The sequence below is a fragment of the Betta splendens genome, chromosome 6 (assembly GCF_900634795.4).
Source record: "Betta splendens chromosome 6, fBetSpl5.4, whole genome shotgun sequence".
NCBI lineage: Eukaryota > Metazoa > Chordata > Actinopteri > Anabantiformes > Osphronemidae > Betta > Betta splendens.
Window position 1 is genome coordinate 8,131,716 of NC_040886.2, and position 24,477 is coordinate 8,156,192.

The 24,477-nt window shown below is 43.9% G+C and overlaps 3 protein-coding genes and 1 long non-coding RNA gene across 9 annotated transcripts; 2 read left to right on the forward strand and 2 right to left on the reverse strand.

Annotated features, from left to right (window-relative positions):
* Positions 1 to 865: 865 nt before the first annotated feature.
* Positions 866 to 2,938, reverse strand: LOC121202287 (uncharacterized). The gene is made up of 2 exons (XR_005897795.2): positions 1,986 to 2,938; positions 866 to 1,568 (listed from the first exon to the last, which is right to left on the reverse strand). It is a non-coding gene; the product is annotated as an uncharacterized LOC121202287 (long non-coding RNA).
* A 980-nt stretch (positions 2,939 to 3,918) lies between these two features.
* phrf1 (PHD and ring finger domains 1) lies at positions 3,919 to 14,680 on the forward strand. Of its 6 annotated transcripts, none has more exons than XM_029153548.2 (19): positions 3,919 to 4,066; positions 4,738 to 4,874; positions 4,973 to 5,107; positions 5,374 to 5,573; positions 5,692 to 5,775; positions 5,865 to 5,998; positions 6,095 to 6,186; positions 6,286 to 6,464; positions 6,737 to 6,869; positions 6,992 to 7,116; positions 7,257 to 7,450; positions 8,058 to 8,180; positions 8,461 to 8,612; positions 8,794 to 10,597; positions 10,687 to 11,861; positions 11,947 to 12,023; positions 12,437 to 12,553; positions 12,684 to 12,815; positions 12,963 to 14,680. In XM_029153548.2, exons 2-19 carry the CDS (start codon positions 4,787 to 4,789, stop codon positions 13,119 to 13,121), a joined length of 5,103 nt encoding a protein of 1,700 aa, XP_029009381.1. In that variant the 5' UTR covers positions 3,919 to 4,066; positions 4,738 to 4,786; the 3' UTR covers positions 13,122 to 14,680. The 6 variants fall into 6 exon arrangements, with proteins under 6 accessions (XP_029009381.1, XP_029009384.1, XP_029009383.1 ...); XM_029153551.2 differs by having other exon boundaries at positions 12,687 to 12,815; XM_029153550.2 differs by having other exon boundaries at positions 8,464 to 8,612.
* A 107-nt stretch (positions 14,681 to 14,787) lies between these two features.
* On the reverse strand, positions 14,788 to 18,363 carry irf7 (interferon regulatory factor 7). Its single transcript, XM_029153553.3, has 10 exons — positions 18,211 to 18,363; positions 17,924 to 18,077; positions 17,207 to 17,378; positions 17,003 to 17,118; positions 16,850 to 16,895; positions 16,638 to 16,745; positions 16,355 to 16,557; positions 16,045 to 16,246; positions 15,844 to 15,959; positions 14,788 to 15,748 (listed from the first exon to the last, which is right to left on the reverse strand). Exons 1-10 carry the CDS (start codon positions 18,216 to 18,218, stop codon positions 15,548 to 15,550), a joined length of 1,326 nt encoding a protein of 441 aa, XP_029009386.1. The 5' UTR covers positions 18,219 to 18,363; the 3' UTR covers positions 14,788 to 15,547.
* A 4,071-nt stretch (positions 18,364 to 22,434) lies between these two features.
* Positions 22,435 to 24,144, forward strand: ascl1b (achaete-scute family bHLH transcription factor 1b). The gene has a single exon (XM_029153554.3). It carries the CDS (start codon positions 22,645 to 22,647, stop codon positions 23,254 to 23,256), a length of 612 nt encoding a protein of 203 aa, XP_029009387.1. The 5' UTR covers positions 22,435 to 22,644; the 3' UTR covers positions 23,257 to 24,144.
* Positions 24,145 to 24,477: the final 333 nt, after the last annotated feature.

A 24,477-nucleotide genomic window follows, 5' to 3' on the forward strand; every position in this document is an offset into this window, starting at 1 on the left:
AGCTTCTCTAGTGCTCTGGCTAACCCCAGTCTGAAACCCTGTGGATTTCTATAAATACTCTCATTTGTTGACACTTGCCAAGTACAGTCCGAAGCAAAAGCCACTTCACAGATATTTAAAAAAAAATTCTGATAATTTTGGAAATAAATCATAACAATGTTTTAAACACCCATATATTTAGAAATATGAAGAAGCAACAGAGACAGCTAATTTAGACGTTATCATTAATTATGTAGAATTGGATTATGCTGAGAAGACTTAGAGCTGTCTGGCTTGGCAGGGGTTAGATAAGCTTCAAATCCTTGTTTAGTTGCCACTGTCTGGACAAGCCTTACGGTCCTGGTGATACACAGACTCCAACCTGTGGACATGACGAGTACTACATGCACTCAAAACAAAAATACTCTCTCTCTCTCTGCGTTTTTAAATACAAAGTGAAATGTGTCCAATCTCATCTACTTCATATATAAACCCAACATACTCCAATCTCATGAACGGGACATTAACAGATTATGTTGATGTTTCCCGGTGGCCACACAGAGGGAATTAATTTTGCCCGTACAAGTCCCTGTTCCAATCTGATACACGGTTTACAAAGTGGTCCTACCAGTTTAAGATGAAAAGTGATCGGCACGTATTTGTAACAGGCACTCCGTGTCTGGGAAAGAACCTCCTTGATGTGGACAAGAGTGAGCATCTGCACGTCCACATAGCTACGATGATGAATGGGGCCTCAAATTAATGAGTCTGACATGCTGCACTTATCTATTCCTCTGTGACACAGTGAGTCATTATGGGCCAAAGGGGAATCCAAACATGTTCACATACATTATATAGGGTTAAAAAAGATGCATGATGCCACAAATGATTTTAGTACAAACTTTACTTCTCACTTTTAGGATACTCTTTACAAACAAATATCATGGTACATAACTACATATACAGCTCTTCTGAATTGCCCTGCTTCATCTAATGCTGTGTAAAGATGTGTAATCATTACTAAATGATCATCATATCCATTTACTCTAAATCAAAGTGCCTTTAAAGTAAGAGACTTCATCGTGCTGGAGGTTCCCATGGAACGTCTACGAGAGCCCCTGGAGGGCCTGTGACCTCAAACTGGAAACCAGTGACTGTGGGATAATTACGTTTTCTACCACACTCACATAAAACTGAAACTGAAAGGAAACACTCACCAATGGTCCTGACAGTCGACGGCATTAACAAGGTCTGCTCCATAGGAGGCAATGCAAACGCTACGCGCCCTAAATAAAGTACAGTATGTGAACACAGGAGGAAGTGGGCTACTTTTATAGGGAGGGCGGTCACGTTGAGCAGGTCTGTCCAAGCAATGTGCACGGTTCAGGTCAGGCACTGCTTGTCGATAGGGGTCTATCAGCTCCGACCCGGGCCAAAATAACCAGAGGTATTCCCAAAACCAGGTTAGCCGCTGTCACACGCACAGTGGATATGGCAATTGGCACAATGTGCGTTAGTCAGTGGCTTACCTGCTTTTAGAGCTCAAATATTATACTGTCAGCCATCCAGCGCACAATGTGTTCTGCAATCTGTGGAGCAAAACACACCAAGGCTGTGAAATAACACGGTTATAGAAGCAGACATGTAGTGTCCAATATCAAATATGGAGGTTTAGTTCACATCACTTAAATATTCTACAGAAAATAAAATTATGGAATAATGAAACATATAAACTATATTATTCCAACAAATTATATGCTACTACAAATTTAGTAATTGCAGCAGAGTGTAATAATTATGGATTTGGTTTGAAAATATCAAATGCTCGATCCTTGTCTTTGTCAAGAAGTTGCAAATTAATTCAAAATCACATTTGACAACTCTAAATAAAGTTGGACAATAGCAGATTTACATCAGATAATAAAGTGCGTGTGGCTTAGCTTAGCCATCCACACATACTGTATAGGCAGAATAAAGAACAGTGGCAGATGAAGGGAGCTACTTACCAGACCTAAGTTTTCTTTTGGGAATATTCTTTTAACAGACGAAGTATTCAATTTCCGCTCTGGGGCCCCTGTTTGCTGTAAGAGCGAGCATGCTTGGAGGTTTTTTTCTCAGAAGGAAATCACGGTGCGTTTAAAGTTGGCTGCGTTGGAGAGTATAGTATAGCCTACACCGACGCAGAAGTTCAGTACACTTGCTTTACCCCTACCCTGCCCACTCCTCTGCGTCTGCAACCCGACCTGGTTATGCAAATTTAAATAGGACCGACATCGCGCGCGGCCAATAGGGAGCCGTGCTTAAGCTCAAAAGCACGCCCACATAGCTTCACTGGCAAATAACCGCCACCGGGGGGCGGGCCCTACGAAACCAGCACGAGGAGTTGAGGCTTAGAGTTATAGTTGGGGTGCGGCGCGTTCAGTTTTGCACGTCGTACATTAGGAATGAACCATTGTGCGTGTTAACAGTTTCCTGTCCTGACTGACTATCTATCGCAAACGTCGATGCCACACGGGTTCCTTTGCCCTTAAATGGTCTACACGTGATGCAACGGCCACGGCTGGAGCGGCGACACGCGCGCTTTGAGCCGTTTAGACAAAGAGCCCTGCTACCCCTCCGCCGTGGAGTGGTTGAACTCGGCTTGCTTGTGTACAGCGTTGCCATGAGCAGAGTGAGGCTGTGCACGTACCAAGGATGCAGCATGACAGTCTGATCGCGTGATGACGATGAGGAGGAGGTGGAGGAGGACGACGACGATGATGAACACGCAATTATTTATACAGACTGAGAAGTGCGGTGTCCCTTTATTATGTAGACACATTTAACTGCAGCCTTATATCTTTCTTATAAAATTAATTCAGGCCACTTGCAATAAAGATAACAGCTGTTTTTGTGACTTAGTGACTTAGTTTCAACTAAGAGTGTGTCATTGTTTCTACATGTAGCTGGTGGTTTTTGTCTGGAGTTTGGTACTGACCAGTCTTTCAAGATTAAGTCGCACATCACACCACATCACATCAATCACATCCAGGACACATACGATCCCATGTCATTAATGTTAAAGTAGGGTTACGTTGTATTACGTAACATCTGCTTTTAAGTTAGAAATACCACTAGTGGGCGACAGTGGCTGAATGTTGTACTGTACAGAGCGGTGAAGTGCGGCGCATGCTACTAGTCATTCTTTACTTTTGTCCATTATTAACAAGGTGACTCAAAATCTCTAACTTGCCAGAAGTAGCTCAAAACGCAGCCCAAACGTATTAAATAATCATGTGTAAACGTCCCTCTTCCTTGCAATACTTTACTGGATGTCAAACAAACCTGGCCACAAATGAGTAAACGCCTATTTAATATTAACAATGATTCGTTGTGAACATGCAGTGAAAATCAAGTTACAGTGCAAGTCAGTTTGGGAGTCTGGTTAAAAGTGAACATTAAAAAGGTTCATCAGAGCTGTTTGTATGTAAATTGTAGTTAATCCGTGATGCACTATATTATAATCACTGCATTATGACACAATTTCTTTAAAGGGGCTAATATTTACCCGTTGCCCTGATGTTGAGGAGGCAGAACATCACTAAGATCCAGAGATTTTCAACTTACCACTAAGAACAAATCAAACGTATTCTTCACAGCTGTTTTTTTTCTCTTTTCCAGTGACAAAATGACTTCAAACGAAAAACAGGAAGAAACTACACACACACAAAGTGCAAATTTATGCTTCACCAGAAGAGCAAAGCGATTAAAATATCAACTAAATGAGGAACCACTGGTGTGTCAGTATTTAAAACACAGCTGGTGCAAGTTTGTGTGTATTTTTTCTCAAAGGTGTAACAATTCAAAAAACGACATTAGGAGGCTGTTCACTAATACTACTTGAATAGTACAAAAGGCATCAATGTGACTTACGTAGCTTAATTCATGTCTCCCAGGCCGCTGCCGCAAATATGCGGCTACTGTCTCTTTAAGAGTCATGTTCGTCTGAGCGCACTCGGCCATTTCCGTGAGCAGCCAGCCGGCGGTGTCACTCAACAGCCGAGAAGACTTCAAATCACTCTGAGCACACATCAGACTACTGGACGGGGTATGTTTGCATGTTTGCAAATTCAGTTCAATGCTCGAACACGTCTTTGCTTAATACTAAATGAACCTGAGCATTTGTGTAACTGTGCGCGGTGCGAGGTCAGAGGCTGCACGAGCTTGTAGTGGATGTTAAATTTAGCTGGTCTGTGACTGGCTAACACGCGACTAGCTAATATTACTAGCTAAGCATTCAGCAAGAATAGTTTCATAGGTTATTGGCATATTCGTGTCATTGTGTTTTATTTATAGTGTGGACACATGCATGTTCTAGATATGTTTTTTGTATGCTGAAGATACATAACAGGCCTTTTAGGCACGTAGTTTACTTCTTTGTTTACAAATGTAGCTGTAGCATTTTCTGGCTAGCGAGCTTTTAGACAGCATTCTGTGTTTTTCTGCAAACAAAGGCGAGTTTACAAATGCTATAATTGGAGCTCAAAAGTGTCTCAGTCAGTCATGACCAGAAATTGTGTTATCTGGTTAGTAGGTCAGTTGGCTGAATTTGGGTACACTGTCATAACCACAACCCATGCACTACATGCTGAAGGAGCTAAACCATCGAGTCATTGAGTAAAGTTTATTTTGTATCATCTGTCAGAATATTAACAATTCAGACCTAGAAATTTAATGTTGAAAACCAACCTTTTCTGTAATGCTGTTCTCATCTCAAAGGATAATTTTGGTTAGAGAAAGTGTATTGCTGTTCTTCCGATGATCAGCCATGGAGGACGATGACAGCCAAGATGAGCTGATTAACCGAAGTGCATCCCACAGTAAAGGAAAAAGGGCTGTGCTGTGGAACATCTCAGGTAGTTTGTTTGTTTTCTTGTCTTATTGTATGTTTCCAGTACAGTCTCAAGCATACATGAATTATTTTAATTTATTTAAATATTATTTTTGTTCCTAGATGACTCTGATGATGTTCAAGAGGAATCTGATGAAGGAGAGTCTGCCAGTGGCGAAGAAGATGAGGATCATCTAGATGGAGATGATGATGATGAGGAGGAGGAAGAGGAAGAAGGCGGAAATGAAGAGGAGGACGGTAGGCGTAATTAGATGCAAAATTCTAATTGTCATATAGTGTGTTTGCTTTTTATATACATTATTATAATACAGATGACCCAAAAAGAGAAACTAGAACATTGTATGTTCTAGTTTCTCTTTTTCACACTACACAACATTGGGATTTTAATACAACAAAATAGTGAAGCAGGTGACATCTCAACATAGCAAATATGTGGTGCACAATTTGCTACAAAACGTTTAAGTTATATAGTAAGCTTACAACTCATTCTTAATTCCTTTAAGAAGCCACAGAAGAGGAAGAAGATGTTAAAACAACGGATGGAGCTTTTGGGGAAACCTCTGCTGATCTTGCAGGGATGAGCTCAGATGAGGACTCGGATAAGTGTCCCATCTGCCTCAACTCTTTTGGCAGCCAGCCTGTTGCAACACCAGAAAGCTGTCAGCACTACTTCTGTCTTGACTGCATCCTTGAATGGGCCAAGGTGGGTCTTATTTAGTATTGTATGAGGACAAGATTTGAGCACTTTGTTACAAAATACAATTTTGTATTTATAAAACATCAGAGACTTAATGCTTGTTAATTTGTTCAATACTGTTCAGAATGCAAACTCGTGTCCTGTAGACCGTATTGCCTTCAACAATATATACCTAAGAAAATCTTATGGAGGCAAAGTAAAGAAAATGGTAAGTGTGTTCAGTTGCACAACTTATGGAAGAAGTTTTTCCACAAAGTTCCCATTGTCAGGGTAAATTGCTGTGACTGCTTTGCTCAGATCACAGTACAAAAGCCTGTAAAGGAAGGTAAAGAGGAAGCTGTAGATGTGAATCTGGAGCAGACGAACTGTGAAGTGTGTGGGGGCAGTGACCATGAGGACCGCCTCTTGCTATGCGATGGCTGTGATGCTGGGTGAGACTGATGTATATCAAAACAAATATATAAACCTTTTGTATGTTAGGAGTCATGTTTGTCTGTTTTAAACTAGCACAAATGTTTTTCCTCTAGGTATCACATGGAGTGCCTCACCCCACCTCTTGACTCTGTTCCTGTAGAAGAATGGTTTTGCCCTCAGTGCGAACTCAACAACAGTTCCTCAAGTAAACCTTTTTATTTGTTTGATCAAATATAAAATTAAGAAACAAACATAACATAACTTTTACCCTTGTGTTCTTTCCCGACTATATTTTCACACTCAGGGGGTTCAGCTGAAGAACATGATGATGCAGAAAGCCTACCTTCTACTGCCCGTTCTTCCATCAGTCGTTCTCAGTCCCGTGCTGCAGGTCCCACCAGAGCTATCGCCCGAACGCAGCAGAGTGAGAGGGTTCGAGCAAATGTCAACAGACATCGCATCACACAGGCACGCACATCACAGGTTTGCATGAGGCATGATGCTTCAGTCTTGGCTTATTTTCTAACTCTCTTTCCTAGCAGTGTGGTTAGGTTTAGATTTTGCCCAAAGTTTGGCCTGTGTACTTTGCTAATGGACTTAACGCCATTAAATGTCAGCAGAAATCTGGCACATTTTTGATAGTTTTGCTACTTGACTGGTGATTGAACTGTTTGTAAGGAACTGTGCACGTGTTAGAAGTTTGGTGAACCTTTTGAAAGCAAACTAGTGGATTAATAAAGCTTTTATGTTGCCAGCTGGCTCCCACGTACCTTATACAGTCAACTTGGCTGGATGATACCATAAATGCTGTAGTGGCTGGGCTCAACACGTCTGTGTATATACGGGATTTCACTCCTCGCGTCCCATCTAGCCACAGGCGCAAGACCAGTAAGTCACATGTGCAAGTGTATATCCATCTCCAAAATTAGTTGTTAGTTACTATCAGTAATTCATATGAGGCATAGTGGTTTGTTTGTTATGAGGCTTAACTTTTCTGTGTAATTCAACAGGAAAGCGCCGGCAGACTAATGGCAAAGTGACCTCTTCTTCTAAGGGTCAAAGAAGTAAAGCCCCTAGTAAAGGTGGCAGGAGGAGGAGGCGGGGAGTAAGAAGGACTAAATCCAGACAAAAACAGGTGAGATTGTCGACATCTGCTGTAGATGTTATTATATAATATGATACATGTTTAGAACATAAATTTATAGATGATAAATATTTGCTATAACAGTGGTAGGTTTTCTCTACCTGTGATACATTTTGATTTTTCCCCTCTAGATGCTGAAAAAGACAGCAACTCCTAAAAGCCGCATTGCTAATAGTCTTGGAATAGTTAAGGACAAAAAGGGCTCTTCACTCCCCACAGTATACCGGCCTTCAGAACAAACACTAAGCAGCATGCGTGCTGACATAGGTGCTGCGTCTCTGTCTATCTACGGAGATCCATTTGATCTGGATCCTTTTGTGGATCGGTAAGAAGGCTATATTTGTTATATTATTGTGTGACTCACATGAGTCTCAATTTACCTATTTCAGATAGTATTTGACATTCCTGGTATGGTAAAGTATGTATTTGAAATGTAGCAAGACAGTTTCTGGGCCTAATGAAATAAGGCCAGATACAATACGAGTGTTACAAGTATTTTACTGCTTGTACCGTCTTGAAAACCACCCTCTTTTGTTGACTGGCAGTCTGCCCATATTCTACTAATAACTGCTGTTAACAAGTGCAAACATGGTGGGGGTGACTATCTGCTATGGAGTGTTTAGACAAAGAATATTCTTCTTTGGGTAATGCAATTGAATCTAAAAGGCAGCGTGTATTCTTTAATACGTCTCCTAATTTATAACATGTCTCTGAACAACCATAGCAGCCTGTGCAGAAGTACATTGGACCTTCTTTAAACATAAAGAATACAGATTTAGTTAGTCACAACCACTGCAGTTGCCCCCAGGCTTGCCTTCTACTCCTCCCTGTACTTTGATCTGTATTCACTCTGTCTCAAATGTATATTTAAACTATATCTGAGCATATACAGCATTGGTTAAACAACCAATTCATGATAATAATTCGATTAGGGAGGATGGTGAGCAGCGAACCCATGTTACATCATTGCTGGAGGCCAAGAGGCGAGGGATTTCTCGCTCTGCTCTTCGCTCTCACCAGCCTGTAGCCCGGCCAGTTGCTGCAGGTCTTTCCAGGTCAGTTCACCTTTCTTGCAATGTGCACTGTGTACTGAGTAGATTTACTGAAATAAAAATACTGTGTTTGAGTTGTCCTGCTGCAGCTTCTTCATCACAACTCATGTATAGATTAACAGACCTATAGCTAACATTACTAAACATTTCAGAACCATAGTTTGCCCTCAGAAGAGAAATGTAAGATAAACTGAGTTAATTCCTAAAGGGAATTCGGAATTGTGAGTTGTCATAGCTTTTCCAGCATTTATAATGAGAAAGTAAAGGTTTAACGTTACACCAGGAGGGGTGAAGTCCCGCGATCGAGGGTCGTTGTGGAGGCAGCTCCTGTGCCTGACCTGCTCGGAAGCATTCTATCAGGACAGAGCGTCCTCTTAATGGACAGCTCTGATGTTGTCATTAATAGAGATGGTTCCCTTAAAGCAACTAAGCCAAGTAAGTGTGGCCACTACTTTTCAATTAAACATCATAATATCTTCTGTGTGATTGGTAATAAGTGGTAATAGGGTATTGGCATTTTTTTTATTTGTCAGTTTTCCTAAACAGTGAGGGTTTTCATTCCTTATTCCTCTATATTTTATATGCTTATCCCTGTGTTTTTGTTTTCTTGCTACAGTGATGCCATCCACACTAGATCTAGGTGGCAGCAGTAGTGTCTCAGGAGATGCAAGCACTAACATCAACCCAGGGATCATGCAGAGCCTTGAAGAGAGTTCACCGTCTCATCACTATAATGGAGACCTGCCAGAATTCTCCCATAACTCAACAGACAGACTCTGGACTCAGAACTCTGATCACTTACCATCTTTTATGGCCTCAACTAGCCACACCCAACCCCTTTCCCAGTCTTCTTCACTGCCTAGAGGTCGTCGGAATTTGCTGCCACCTCGTCCAGACAGACCCACACCCTTTCCAGGACATAGGGGAATGAGTGATGGGTCACCGCAAATAGATATCTTGTGCTCCTCCATGCAGCCAGTCACAAACTCTTCAAGCTCTAAAATCAAAGGGTTGTCTTCATCACAGTCCCAACCTAAAAAAACACCCATAAAACCAATGTGGCTAGATGTATCAGTGCTCCCTAGAATACCAAAAATCAAAAGAGAGAGCAGTGGTTTCACAAATGAGGACACTAATCAAGGTAGCACTAATACAATTAATGGTAGCAGAGGAAGTAGTGATACGTCTACCACTGATAGCAATGGTTACCCTGTAACCAGTATGGTCGGCCTTGCTGGGGACAAAAGTAGGCAGCAAAGTGTCGACCGTCAAAAGGGCACAACGGGGCACTCCCAGAGGCATCGGCCGGATGGGGCGGCCTCGTCATCCTTCTCCAGTTCATTCTCCTCCTCATCCTCCACCAACTATCCTGCCAATCAGCCACATTATTCCTCCTCTTCCTCAGCTGTGAGCTTCCGCATTAACTCTAGTGGGAATTCCTGGCATTCCAGGCGGCTAAGCATCCCATCATTCTCTGCTAGTGGAGCCAGCACGCAAGAACACTGGAGAGATAAGGAGGAGCAAGCAAAAAAGAGACAGTTGCACAAGGATAAACAGATGCTGCTGGCATCGCGTACAACGGTTAATAAGGAACAAGACAGTAATAATATTTATGATCCCTTTAATCCCACTCTGTCAGACTCAAGCAGCTCAGATAATGAAGCTGAGAGCTCAAGCCTGGATAGAAGTTCTCACCATGGAACACATAAGGAAAAAGCCAGTTTAGGAGATAAAAAAAAGGATGCTGTAGTGCAACGCAAGCAGGTGAAAAGTGAACCCCAAGAGATGGCGGATGAACCAAAGACAGACGGTGCTCAGGAATCCACATCACAAGAGATTATAGGCACAGCAGAAAAAAATGAATTAGTAGACACAAAAGCTGAGAAAAAGAAACATGTACTTAAAATTAAGAAAGAGCCAGGATTGGATGATGCAGGAGAAAGTGAAAAGAGTTGTCAAACTTCTCAATCCAGTTTCCATCTTTTCAAGACAGAGACTCCAGAGAGTGAGCAGAGTATTAGATCTCCCAACACGGTTCACCGTGGTGGTAAAAATGGTTCGTTCACATTAAGCACATCTCCCAAAAAGATAAAGTCAGAAACAAAGTCTGGTTCGGCATTGTGTTCTCCATCCCCATCAACAGATTTGAGTAATCAGAGGAAGATTTCCAAGACATCAAAGGAGCAATGCTCTAGTAGTTCAGAGACAGAACGAGGAAGGAAAGGAGACCGTATGGCCTCCAGCCAGAGAAACAGGCAGACAGAAAAGGTGAAGGACAAAAAAGAAAGGTACAGGCAGTCAGGTTCTAGAGAACAGAGGAGGGCACGGTCCGCCTCGGAAAGTTCTGCTTCCAGTTCTCCTGAGAGAAGTCGCAGAAAGAGACAACGGTCCCGATCACAATCCAAAGACAGAAGGTCCAGGTAAGTGAGCAACAGTTTCTCCATAATGGTGTTCAATTACCTTTTATTCAGTCCCTGGTGACGTTTTTTTCCTTGTTTTTGTTTCAAAGGTCTGTTTCGAGCTGTAGCAGTGGGGAGCATTCAAAAAAGAAAAAGCATAAACAAAGAAGCAAGGAAAAAACTGATGAAAGAGACCGAAGAGACCATGAAAGAGGACTGGTGTCAAAGGACAGGAAACGAGCTCGATCCCGATCAACGTCTGCGTCAAAGTCACCTTCCAGGTCTAGATCACGGTCAAAGGAGCGCAAAAATAAGCAATGTTCAAAATCACCCCCCAGATCGTGGGAAAGGAGGAAAGACAAGGAGGAATCACTGTCAAAAGATAAAAGAAAACACAGGCCAGGCTCAAGAGACGGGAGGAAAGATGACGCATCATCCAGGAGTTCACAGAAAACATCTTTTTCATCCTCTAAAAACACAAAGCAGTTACAACACAAGAAAAAGGAGGATTGCGTTCAAAGCTCAAGAAAAGAACAAGTGTTTGACAAAATGAAGAAACCGTCATCCTCTACTTCCTCGTCTAAAGGTGAAAAGGAAAGCAAAGACCTGAGGACAAGCAGTCAGCTCACAGCATCAAGTACAAGAGACATGGGAGTTTTAAAAAAAATCAAAAAAGAAAAGCATCCACCTGTGGATATGTTTGACTTCCTTATTACTGAGCCACTTAAGGAACAAGAACAAATGGACTTGTCTTCTGTGGCTATAACTAAATGCACAGATGAGGAGGAAATCAAAGAAGAATCCATCAAGACTGTTCTATGTGACATTAAGAGTGAGATGTTGGAAATCACCCCAATAAAATCAGAGCCAGGTTCTCCAGAATTGTGCCAGTTACCCACTGGAACCTCATTTTCTAAATTGACCACACTTGTCGATGTCAAACCTCAGGGTGTGGTCTCCCAGTTTCAGCCAGGGTCAGAGTTCTCTGCAGAAAATGCTGAAACTGCAGCGCTCACTGTGTCTACAAAGCAAGAAGCTCAACCACCCTCAGATTCTGATGAGGACTTCAATGTCGATGTGATGCTTGACAGCTTGGACTATGTGAAGTCTGAGGCCACTAAGGGGAGCGAGACATGTGTCAAAAATGAGAAAGGAGGAGCAGAGGAGAAGATTGAAGAAGATCTGGTCTCTGCTGTAGTGGAAGCCAAATCCAAGGCTCCAGTGAAGAGGGTTACTTGGAATATACAGGAGCCTGAGGGACCTCAACCAGCAAAATCTGCAAGCAGTAAGTGTGTGTAGTGGTATATATATTTTACTTCTAATTAGCAGTTCTTAATATTGTACTGACAAAGCAATTGTTTCTTAAACAGAGGTGGCTCTGTATAAATTAAAGCTGAAGCAGGAAGGAGTCCGCAGACCCTCTCCGACAGTCCAGACGTCCACTCAGGTAGGATCCACCTCCAACTCTATTGTTACAGGTGTGTTGAGGTCCTATCTTGCTTACTTTAAGCGTGTAGTTTGAATGATGACCACACAGTGTCAGTGTTTAGCTTTAAGAAGCTTTGTTTTTCTGGTTTCGGTCCAAACCTAGAAATAGAAACAAAAACTGAAAGCATTTCTGACTAAACAGAAGTGAAAGACAGTGAAGACCTGAGTTGTTGCCAGAACCTTTTCATACTATCTTTATACTCCTGTAAAGTATGCAAAGTCTCTTTAAGATGTCTTTTTAAAAGGATCATTTGTGATATCATTTGAATAGTTGCCACAATCTTTGAGGCTTCAATAGCGTATCACATCTTTAATCTGGTCCTTTGCTTATCAGTCACACTGTGCATTTTTCTTTTGATGTGACTTAATCAGGACTTCACCAGTGATAGGGATGAGACCTCCACATCCTCCGGACTTGATGTTCAACAGCTTGAAGGCTCACCAGCCACTGGGCAGGCAGAGGATGGGGATTTGTTGAAGAAAGACCAGGTGAATAAAGTAAAAGTATTTCAGCAGTCTTAAAATAAAGTAAAATGAGCTTGATGGAACATCTGCCTTCTCACTTTGAAAGGTTACATGTGAATGAATAACATATACGGTGATATTTGTCCTCATCTAGCAGTATTTGAAAAAGCTCCACATGCAGGAGAGGGCCATAGAGGAAGTGAAGCTAGCAATCAAGCCTTTCTACCAAAGACGAGACATTAACAAGGATGAATACAAAGAGATTCTGCGCAAGGCTGTGCATAAGGTAGGTTGAGACTTTCGCTAAGATGGATGGAAACTGATTAACAACTAGTTATAAAAATAGTTTATAAGTAACCAAGGACAAAGATGAGTTTCAGGGCTCATATAATGGGAATTGTGTGTGTAATTGTTTGGTGCTCCTGGCCGCCAGGTCTGCCACAGCAAGAGTGGGGAGATCAACCCAGTGAAAGTGGGAAATCTGGTGAAGGCGTATGTGGATAAATACAAACATGCAAGGAAACACAGAAAAGGAGACGACGTAGGGAAGGCAGCAGACGTACCAACTGACGCAGCCCAGGACGAGGCTTGAATCACAGGCGGGCACAGCCACACCTACACGCGATCTGATGGTAAAACTGGCTTCTTTCGTGTCAAATTTCTCCGACAGCTTCAAGGCGCATTCTTTTCGAGATTTCTATCTTAATGGAATGTTGAGGATACACTTTTTCCACTTGAACAGCACCTATTGATGTCTTATGCTTGGACAGTCGCTGCCAAGAACTGGTCCTTTTTGTTCTCAGAAACCAATAGAACACTAAGGGGTTATGCCTTAAAGAGGCAAATCTCAAAGACCCTCACATGGAGCGATTCATCAGGTAGCTCTCTCCACAGACATATCACTAGAAGGGTGCAGCTGGGACTTTTAAAGAAGTTTTTTATGACTTCTTTTGGGAGGATGGGGTATTTATGGGCAGCAAAACTCATTTTGTTGGAAAGGAAGTGGTATAAAAGTATGTATAATAGGATGTTCATCACATTAAACAAAGGCACTGTTATGCAATTTTGTAGAGAAATTATCAGTAGAATACAAGTTTTAGATTTGGTTGTAAATAAAATAGATTTGATATATCCAAATACTGTAGATGTTCATCTGTCTTGTGAATGGCTGACAAGTAGTTTGTAGAGTTAATTGGTTCGATGTTTTGTATTTGGAAGTCTGTTTTCTGTCTTCCACATCCCTAATAATTTAGTTTAATAAACTAAGTTCATCGTAAATTCTTACTGTTGTTTGAATTAATTAATAGAATCACACTCCTCTTCAGGCATATTTGGTTTATGTTGAGATCGAGTCTTTGAATCTCACCACTGAGATTCAGAAAGTCTGGTTTTAGAACCAGGAATCTTGTTTTTTGACAAATTTGTCTAAATTAAAATAAAAAATGCACTGTTTTCTTGACAAAGTGATTTCCTTTGTTTATGCACCGAAAATAATAATAATAGATCTCAGCAGCTGAGTTGCAAACCTTAGGTAATTTTACTGGAATAACTGGCGCTCATGTTTTTCTGAGATCCATTTATAGTCTGTACATTTAGCAAAAACCTAAGTGTCTTATGCAGCAGTGTTTATCTCAGTACAAGAAAATTACATGTCTCTATTCAGGAACATTAAAGTAACTGTTTCCATGGTAACGTCCCAGTGCCTGCAGTATTTGATTGCAGCTTTATATTCATAGCTTGTGTCTTAATCTTGGTAATGCCCTTTTATTGTGTGTCATTTAAGTCAATGAAATCTACTATCTGCTAGTTTATGTTGTCATCTTGACTTTATTTGGTTTTCTTGTCTTTGAACAGATTAAACTTGACTTTGTAGAGCTAGTGACACTAAACAGTCCAAAAACACATTCTTGGGTTTATCTGAGTGTCCTTTTGCATTTTGTTCATGAAGCAAACCAGTGGGTTCACAATAATAATAATAATAATAATAATAATAATAATAATAATAATAATAATAATAATAATAATAATAATGTTTTTTTTCTACACTAATTTTTATCCTATTGTGCTGCCACCAGTGAAACAACTTCCAATTCATTTGTATTTTCATTTCAGGATCAATGTTTTAATAAAAGCTTTTAGTTTTTGTCTTTGGACCTGTCACGAAAAGTCCTGAAGCTGCAGTATAAACAGTATTTTTCTGTAGTGTTGTATTTGTAATTAGCATGTCCTAAAGGTGATTTGGATATAAAGTAAAACTGTTACAAATTGCTCTACATATTTATCACATCAATTTTGACACATCAAAAGAGCAGGCATTGTTGAACAGCAGAAGTGCAAAAATACATTTGACCAGTGATTGACTCGCAGTCAGTGGCTCAATGACACATAAAAACAGACAGTGTGCATATATATTAAATTGTATAGACTAATAGTTTAGATGGAAAAAGAAACATACGTAAATAAATTTTAGAGCAAATTTGACATTTACAGGCATCGCATAGGTGTCTTCTAAGGCGCAACCACTGCACTTTAGCTTATGCTGTGTAACATGCGAATGAGGAAAAGAATGTTATAGCATTAACTGGAACGAGAGTAGGATTGTACTGTATATGCATAGGTATGTGCAAGCACCAGGGCTAAAGACATAAATTTGGATTATAAAAGGAGCAGGATCCCATCCCCTGGACAAAAAGCATAGAGGCTTCACACTTGAAACATCTTCAGTCGACCCCAGGGGGCTCACTCTGTTTTGTGTAAATAAAGTTGGAAGCAGCTGTTTTCGAGTGTGTAATTCTGCAGAAGATAACACCTGATTGATTGACAGATGCAGTTATAGATAGGTCACATAAAATTGAACATCACTGTCGCCCAGACACTTGGTGTAACAGTTACATGGAAACGAGATCATTTCTACTCAAAGTGCATAAACATGTCAGTTTCCCCCCCCCCCACAGAGCATGAGGCCAACGTGAACAAAAGTGAAGAGGGTAATGATTATTCCAGGCAGGACGCAGGAGGCTACACCTGATGTAGGTAGTAATGTTCTTCTTCTAACGCCGGCTCCTCAGCTGCCGGCGGGCTGAAGGTGGCGCTAATGAGATCAAACAGGTGGTTGTGTGTGCCGTGTGACAGCTGCAGGCTGACGTTGAAGCTGTGCAGAGACGATGCCCCCTCCATTTGGGCCATCTCGTGAAATTGCCGACAGATCAGAGGCACCACCTGCGAGGCAAAGGAGGAGACAGATTTTACAGCTGTTAACAAGCTTGGGATTATATAGTCGCTGATGACACGCTTGAGTCAAATAGAAGCCTTACCCTGACTACGATGAGTTTCTTCTCCAGAGCCTTTCCATCGGGAAACTTCTCTCCAAAGCACATGTTGATGGTGTATTCAGGGGAAGCGCCATTGTGCTCCTTGAAATTTTTAAGTTCTGAAATAGAACCGTGTAATTAATTTTTGCTTTCAACCCAACTCATCAAATGCAACTGACGTGAGTAAGAAAAAGCCACACCCACCATCCACGAACTTCTCAAAGCTGAGGAGTTCCTCCAAGGTGTTGGGCGGTAGTTTTCTTGGGTCTGGATGTCTCACACTGGGGTCACTGGTGCTGGCAAACACGTGACACCGATCCTGCCTCAGCGCGTAGATACCAGTGTCCCGGACCTCCAGCAGGAGCCCTCGCTGGATGCTGCTCAGGATGCGGTTGGTGTAATCAACCTGCCGAGTGAGGAGGTTCAGCGTGCATTTAAACCCAATCCGTAGTTTCTGCTGCTGTTTGGTGAAGCTACAGGGTCTTGTCACAGCACATGTACTGTAGTTACTGACCTGTTTGTGGTCCAGCAGGCCGTCGGTGGAGGGGAAGCAGAGAGGATACGCGTTGAGCTCTGGGGCCGCGCGCTGGTAGTGGAGCTGGAGGCGGCTGGCGGTGATCGTGGTCTTTAGCATTTCTTTTTTCCGGTAGAAGATGGAGACCTCCAGGTCGTACAGAGAATGCTGTGGAGGTGAATAGGGCACTGGAAGAGGATTTGCTGTAAAAAAGAAAGCAACAGCACATTAGACATCACACCTTCGCATCCCATGTTCCTGCAGAGATTTGGACTGAACTTACGCTCGTAGTACACCGGCTGATCTGGGATAACTGGCGGGATGTTCTCAGCTGGACCCAGATAGACAGTGGGAGGAGGCTGACCATAGTTGTTTGGCCACGTTTGCTCATCTGTGGAAAAAAAACCCACATTACTTTACATTTAGCCTCCATTACAGACACGACAAACCAGCTAAGCGAGAACAATGAACCTCTATAGACATTTGTTTTCTTACCCACTGGTTGGTTGCCAAGGTCGAGGGCCATGAAATTGTTGAGCAGCTGGAAAATGTGTAGGAGAAACGGGCACGGTGGTTAGCATGACAAATCTACCAAATAACAGGACACGCGCTGACACAGTGAGCGAAGGGAAGTGAAAGTGTGTGCACCTCATTTCCTGTGGGGGCGTCTCCTGTGGGAGAGCAGAATATATCTGGAATCATGTCGGAATCATCTGGGAAGTCGTGCGTTGGCGGAATTTCAGGGTGTTCACAGGTGTTTGCGCCTGCGAGGGACCGGAGCCCGAGTTCATTATTATTGAAACTTCACGTGGTTTCGCTCCACGCGTCTCGGATCAGGTAACGTTTACTCACGCTCCGTGTTGACGATCTCATAGATTTTATGAGGGTCCTCCGACATCTTGGAATTGTCCTTAACCATCTTGAAGCGCTCGGAGAGGTTGTTGAGGGCGCAGCGGAAGTTGGTCTTCCACCTGGCCTTGTCAGTGGGGAACTCGCTGATTTTACCACTGGCCACGGCCCAGGCCTGTGGACCACACGCAGTTAGGTGGAGAATGGAAACACGCCGTCAGCTGCTGGGTTTTCCTCCAGGTCAGATCTGATTTGACCTGGATCCGCTACAACCACAGCATTAAGCTGTCAAATGCTGGGACACTGTACTGGAACCAGCTACTGGAATCCTAAACCTGGATTTATAACCGTAATTGCTAAAAAGTGTTATTCCATTTAAATTGTGACCGCTCATTCTTGCATAACAATAATAACTCATAGCTGAAATGTTTTCTTCAGCTATGTTAACAGTTCTCAATGGTTATTTTAAAAGTATTAAAAAGTCAATTTTTAAAAAGTTTTTCAACAGACATTAGAAAAGTCAACTTATTTACATAAAATAATAATAAATGCCACACAGTTCATTAGAAAGTGAGCCAGACACCTGAAACTAGAAACTAGAAACTAGGAACTAGAGCTCTTAGGACAGAATCATAATGCAACAACTTATCTCAGCTTTTGTTTATCAAATGGCCACCGCCTATTTGTTTACGCTGAGCCAGCGCGGCTCGTTGAACCTACCCGGAATATTTTGCTGTCCTCGTCGCTGCAGTCCTTCCTGGAGTTGTGCTTCCACGGGACCCGGAAGCGGGTCGCGCCGACGTAGCGGAGACCCGGGTACTGGCCCGTCTCCACCTGCTCTATGAGCCAGCTGGCAAACTGGGGCTTCGGGGGGCTGCGAGAGAACGCGACAGGTCAGCGCTGCGGAGGTCGGGGTCCGCGCAGTCTCTTTGACTTTTGCGGCTTAAGGAAATCGTAGCGCATGACGACAATCTAAAAAATAAATGACCGAATGATTGTTTTCTTACCTCTGCATTTCTCAGCAGAGACGCTCGCTTTCTCTCCAGCTGTTCTCCGTTGTCGGCGGGCACCCCGACAACTTAAGACACTACCTTGCATTGATTTGTGACGTCACGTCCCCGCCTCCTAGCCTCCTTCCCCGGCTTTCACGCGCAGGACGTGCCCGCTCCACCAAGGCGTTACAGCCATTAAATGAAAGGCACGCTTCTCGATAAGGATTTGGAAGGCGTGGTCGGAATTGGAGTGGATTTATTTTGGTCTTACATTTGAATGAGGTTGTGTGGTGAAAGTGAAACTTATTCTGCGTTTGATTTGTTTTCTTGCATCATCGCGGTTGGAGCATTTCATTATCCGCAGGGGTATTTCTGTCCACTAAAACAATCATTAACAACTTGTGAACCACTGCTGAGTTGTCATTTATTATATTTTCTTTTTGAGCCCTCGCTGACGTCAGCTTGTTATTGTTATTTTATGCATTGTTAGAAACTGGTTGCACGTTAAAATAGAATTTCGGAAGAACCCTTTAATATATGTGTATAATCAGAATCAGAATCGGTTTATTTGCCAAGTTTGCACTGGACAAACAAGGATTTACCAAGGGGCTGCTGCCACTGTGTGCGCTGCCATTACTGAAGCAATTTGAATACAATCAGTACAATACAAAACCAATACAATGATGCAGGAGTTGGCACAGGTACAAGTGGAAACTTGCTGGAATTTCTTCATGGACACATCTGGCTGGGGGGAATGGGGGAGAGATAAAGGTCAGAGAGCAGACGTGAGACTGGTCTTGGAGGGTGTGTGTGTGGGGGGCTGCATATGCATCGGTATAGTGAGGTGTAGTTTGTAGTTGTATCACAGAGGCGCCGACCAAGATGTTTACAGATCAGCCCAACAGTTGTCCTTGAAGGGAGTCACAATAAGGGAAACAAGATAGAGGCTCAGCTGGTGAGCTCGATTGGACCTGGGAAAGGGAGCGGGACAGAATTAACACAGCCAATGTAATGCATTTGGATCTATGACTTCTTTGTCCAGATCAGTAATTCCATCGGTCAGGACCCAGGGCTCCATCGCCTCCTTCGAGTCCATGGAGCACATCAGTCTGTCGATCCGGGACGTTCTCTGGTGTGGTTCTGCCAGTCAGGTGTCCATTTGCCCAATGGGCTGAGTTACCAGTAAAACAGCAAATCAGGGTGCTCAGAAGAACAGGGACACAGACGAAGACGGTACCAAGCAAGTAAAGTAGGGAGCAGCGGGAAAACACATCTGCACTTCACAAGGTGTATTATGAGGTTAAACATGAAAAGATGCTAATATGTTTATCAAAATGCTTTTAAGCGGTGGTTGTAATAAATTTGAAGTTTCATAACACTCACTGGCCACTTCATTACAGGTCAGTTCAGCACCTCCACCATTAAATATATTTCTACACATTTTGACAGGTAGTGGCCATTGAGTCTTTAGTGGTGATACAGTTATAGATCCATCGAACATGTTTGAAGTAAAGGATGAGAGGAGGCCTGACATGCGTCTCAGCACCAGCTGCACTAACCAGATATAGCCAATGTGAGAAAAAGAGATAAAACACACAAAAATAGTGCCATTAGAAACCACCCGGTTCCAGTGAACGTACAGGTGACCACCACCAGCGAGTGTTCTCTAAAGATGAGCCCACAGCCCATTGTGAGCGTTTTGTGGGACTTTCAGAGTCAAAGTCCTGCAGGTGTGCGCTTGTGTCATGTGTTGGAACGAGACTGAGTATTTATAACCATGAAGTGAGTGAGAGTGCAGAGGGGCTCCCCTGGTCTCCATGATTTAGATATTTGCCTTGCATTTCCATGCTGTGGTTTGCTCCAATAAAAGCTTCACTTCCTTTTTTTTTTCCCCCTTAGACTCAACAACTTATAGGTGACGCACGCCGGTGACACATTATTGTCTTGTCCTCCTCTGGAGTCCTACCTAAACCTTCACCGGCAGAAAGGGGACTCCTCAGTGCTGCATTCAGGTTCACGTTGAAGGTCAACGGGCCTGTGCTTCTCTTTACTCGTTTCCATGTGGAGAACCACTTTTTAATCGCCTGACCACGTTCTCACCACAGACTGCGTTAGTGATGCAGTGTTCCATAATGTCTGGGCATTACTATTCTCACTTGAACATCCAGCCCCAGCGTGTGTCTCCGGAACAGAGAAGTGATACAAGCTCTGATGGATCACTTCCTTTTTCCCGCATATGGAAGTGCAGGTCAGGCCTCAGCACCCTCTATACTGAGGAAAGCCTGGTTTTTGACAGACCATATGGAAAATTTGCATCACCAATCCTTTCACAATATGAGGCCAATATTAGAATTTGTCTCGTCTAGAGCTGATTATTACTATATGTGATGTTGACAAATCAGCAGCTCTGCCTTTAACTTTAGCCAATATTCACAGAATGAGAAAAGCTAACGCAGGGTTCTGGTCTTGTCCTCACCTGCACAGGTACGAATCACTGCTGACTCACTAACACCTTTCTAGCAGCAGAAGGAGGCTAGTTCTTAAAACCTGCTCCAGGTTCTCGTAAACTGCCACGCCTTCACGAGATTATTATCTAGACTCTAGATAATAATCTCGTGAAGGCGTGGCCTTCAACCACTTCAAATATGAGTTTCGGTCACAAGATTTCCAGATAAGCGAGACGCTGTAATCACAATGAGGTTCATTGACCAAATTTAAAATTTTACTGTATGTGACACTTAGGTGCGGACTTGGATTTTTAAGCACAGTATTGCAGCTGTGACGTCATGTGTGTCCTGACAAGAAGGATTTGGGCAAACGTTAGCGAGCAAGAGTTGCACACAAATACTCAGCGCCCTCTACTGTTGACTGTTAACCTAAGCGACATGGAAGAGTTCAGTGCAAACCAACATTGTTATTCAACACACACCCATGCACACCCTTCTGTTACACCAAACAGTTTTAAAATATATAATATAACATTGGAATTTATATTCTGAAGAGTTTTGATTGCGCAATATGTATGTATGTAGCGCCATTTACGTCTTCCAGTGGGTAAAGTCGTTTTACCGGGAACTGTCAGGGAATCCCCGGCTTCCTGAACTCCACACAACAAAACAAAGGGGAAACTCGAGTCGCAGCTATTTGCTGCCGCCAGATGGCGCAAGTGTCCCGCGTGTGTCCTCTGCGTATTTCCATTTCAACACGCTCACTGCCAGACTTTACTGTTGAGGAGACTTTTCCGCAAACAGAAAAAGGGTTTCCAAGTAAAGAGCTGCGTATACTGGTTCAAGCTTAATCTGAATATAAGCGAAACAGTGCGGACTTTGTAAAAGTGCAGACGTGAGATCATGTTTGCGTTTAACTGTCCAGTCTCGTGTGGTGCTGAAATCCTGCACCCGAGCATCCTCACCTTGGGATCGGCTTGGGTTTTACACAGCGGCGTACAATGAGCATAGAAAGCGAAACACTGCTGAAATTAAAATCAAAATTATTTTATTTATGAATTGTGAAAATGTGTGGGTATTGGATAAAAATTAAAAAAAAAAGCTGTAAAGTGCAGGATTTAACTTCTCAGAGTCAACCTGTCAAACGAGTTCGCGGGGACCTGAGTTGTTAAGTAGCTGTAAAATGCTCTTTCGGACGCCTACGTGTCATAAACATGATGTTTACTCTTAAATTAAACGCGTCCCTGCCCAAGCTTTATAATTGCCCATTATTCCCCTCGGAGACACGCTTGCAATTTATTTATCCCTGTAAAGCTGTAGCCTGGATACACGGGAGAGCTTCCTTGGTATTTGTGATTGTAAAGAGCTGGAGGAGAAAGATGGCCGAGGGGGGAAGACTGATAATTTGAAGACTTGCCAGGGGTACATTGTCAAATTCAAAAGGCATTTCAAAGAAGCAGACCATTCACTTTTTCATTCTCTCTTCTTTTTTTTTCTTCCTTCTCTGTCTTTTTTTTCCCTAGTCTCTTTCTTTTCGCACGGTTGCAGGCCGTTTGAATCGACCAATGGGCCTTCAAGTTAGAGACATTGGAATGTAAATGAACCCAGCGCGTGCTCCCGGCGCAGTGAAAGCTCGGGATTGTTTATTGAGCTCCCGGAGCCACGCGCCTGGCCCGGGGGAGTCGGCGTGCAGAAGAATCACACAGCGGGGGCGGGGCCTCGCGACGAAGCGTGCGTCCCGAAAAAAAAAAGTGGGTGGGTGGGGTGTGTTTTGGGGCGCGTGTTGAAAAAGAGGAGTGCTGCCAAAGTTTGGGTCAGATCGGCTCGTGGAGTAAGCAGTCAAGAGAGACTTGGACTAGAGTTGGCCACACGGTCCCCACGCGAAGGACACGAGAGCTGTAAACTGCCAAACCCCTTCCTGCTCTTCCGCCTCTTCTCGTGCCACCGCTGGAGCGCGCGCTCGCCTTCGCCATCCATCACTCCACAGTCAGCTGTCAGCGCGATGGAAACCGCAACCATCACCACCACCACCACGCAGACCGCGTTCACCTTTGGACTAAGCGAGAGACACGCGACCCTCAGCCTGCACGCGCCGGCCGAGGACGACGCGCCGCCCGCCGCGCACGCCGGCGCCGGCGGCTACCAAAGCAAGAGCAAGGTGCTGAAGAGACAGCGCTCGAGCTCGCCCGAGCTGCTGCGCTGCAAGCGGCGCCTGAGCTTCAACGGCCTCGGCTACTCGATCCCGCAGCAGCAGCCCGTGGCCGTGGCCCGGCGGAACGAGCGAGAGAGGAACCGGGTCAAGCAGGTCAACATGGGCTTCCAGACGCTGCGCCAGCACGTGCCCAACGGCGCCGCCAACAAGAAGATGAGCAAGGTGGAGACGCTGCGGTCCGCGGTGGAGTACATCCGGGCGTTGCAGCAACTCCTGGACGAGCACGACGCGGTGTCGGCGGCGTTCCAGTGCGGGCTGCCGTCGCCCACGCTCTCCAACAGCTACTCCGCGGACCCCGAGTCGCCTCACTCCACCTACTCGTCGGACGAAGGCGGCTACGAGCCGCTCAGCTCCGAGGAGCAGGAGCTGTTGGACTTCACAACCTGGTTCGACAGGTACTGAGGCCGGCGGCACCGGACCCAGGCAGCAGCGTCTGTGCGTAAAAGCGGCGGACTTCCAGAACATGCCGACAAAGACTTGATGAAGGCGTCAGATCAGTTTTGCCCTGCGTGGCATGGAAGTGATCTGTCGCCTCCCTCCCTCACCCGGGCTGCTTCTGAAGGAGCAAAGCAATAGTGAGAAAGAGAGAGAGAGAGAGAGAGAGAGAGAGAGAGCGTGCGTGAGAGCGAGAGAAAGGGAGAGACGGAGCCTCTTGTTGCATAGAGCGTAAACAGTCGCCCCAGAAGAAGGAGCCGGAGTCGGTGTCACGTCGACGCGTGGAAGTGTTGATGTTTGAATAAGTGCAATTAATACGTGACACAGGCCGCAGAGGCGGCGCTGGCGCGTCACGGGACTTGTTTGACGAGCGTCTCATCGGAGCAGGAGCGTCTTCCTCCGCTGCCACGTCTGCTGGTGGAAACCACGCAGACGACGCGTCGACAGACTGTTGTTTTATTTTTAAATCGTGATGTACATTTTCCTCTTTCGTAACACAATTTGTATCACACAACGAATGGTTTTAACATGAAGACATATTTTTGTACGTTGACTTAAACGAACAGCGTTCCTGAACAAGACACTGCCACATTCTAGGACAGTGTTATCGCAAGCTGTCAGTGAAGCAGTGGACTGGCATGCATGAGTTGTGTGACTGGGCAGCAATATTAAGGTTACTACCTGTGACTGATTGTAGTTGTTGTTGTTGTGTTTTTTTTTAATAGGTGGTAAGGAGATCTTTATTAATGTATGCACTTGTTCTCCATTTCCCGTAGCCTAAAGTGTAAATATTTGATTTTAACAGATATATTTTGTGTAAAACAGTTTTTTATAAAGATGAATCTATTTATATTATATGTTTTCGCAGTGGTTTGGTTCTTCAGCTGGTATTGCTGCGCGCGCGTGTCTGTGCGCGCGCGCGCGCGTGTGGCTGAGTGGAGCGTGTTAGTGGCGGCGGTAATTGAGCAAACTAGGGAGCTTCTCTTTTATTCAAAGCTCCCGCATGACCTTTTCCCGACTTGGTTGGGCACACAGGGGAAAATTGCGCAGCTGGGTGAGCACTCAATAACCATTATAGAGGAGCACCTTCCACGGCGCTTTGTCTGCATTCAGGACGGGGAGATTAATATTACGTTTCATGCATTGCATTGTTTCTTTTGCATACGCTGCCTTTACCCAATAGCCCCG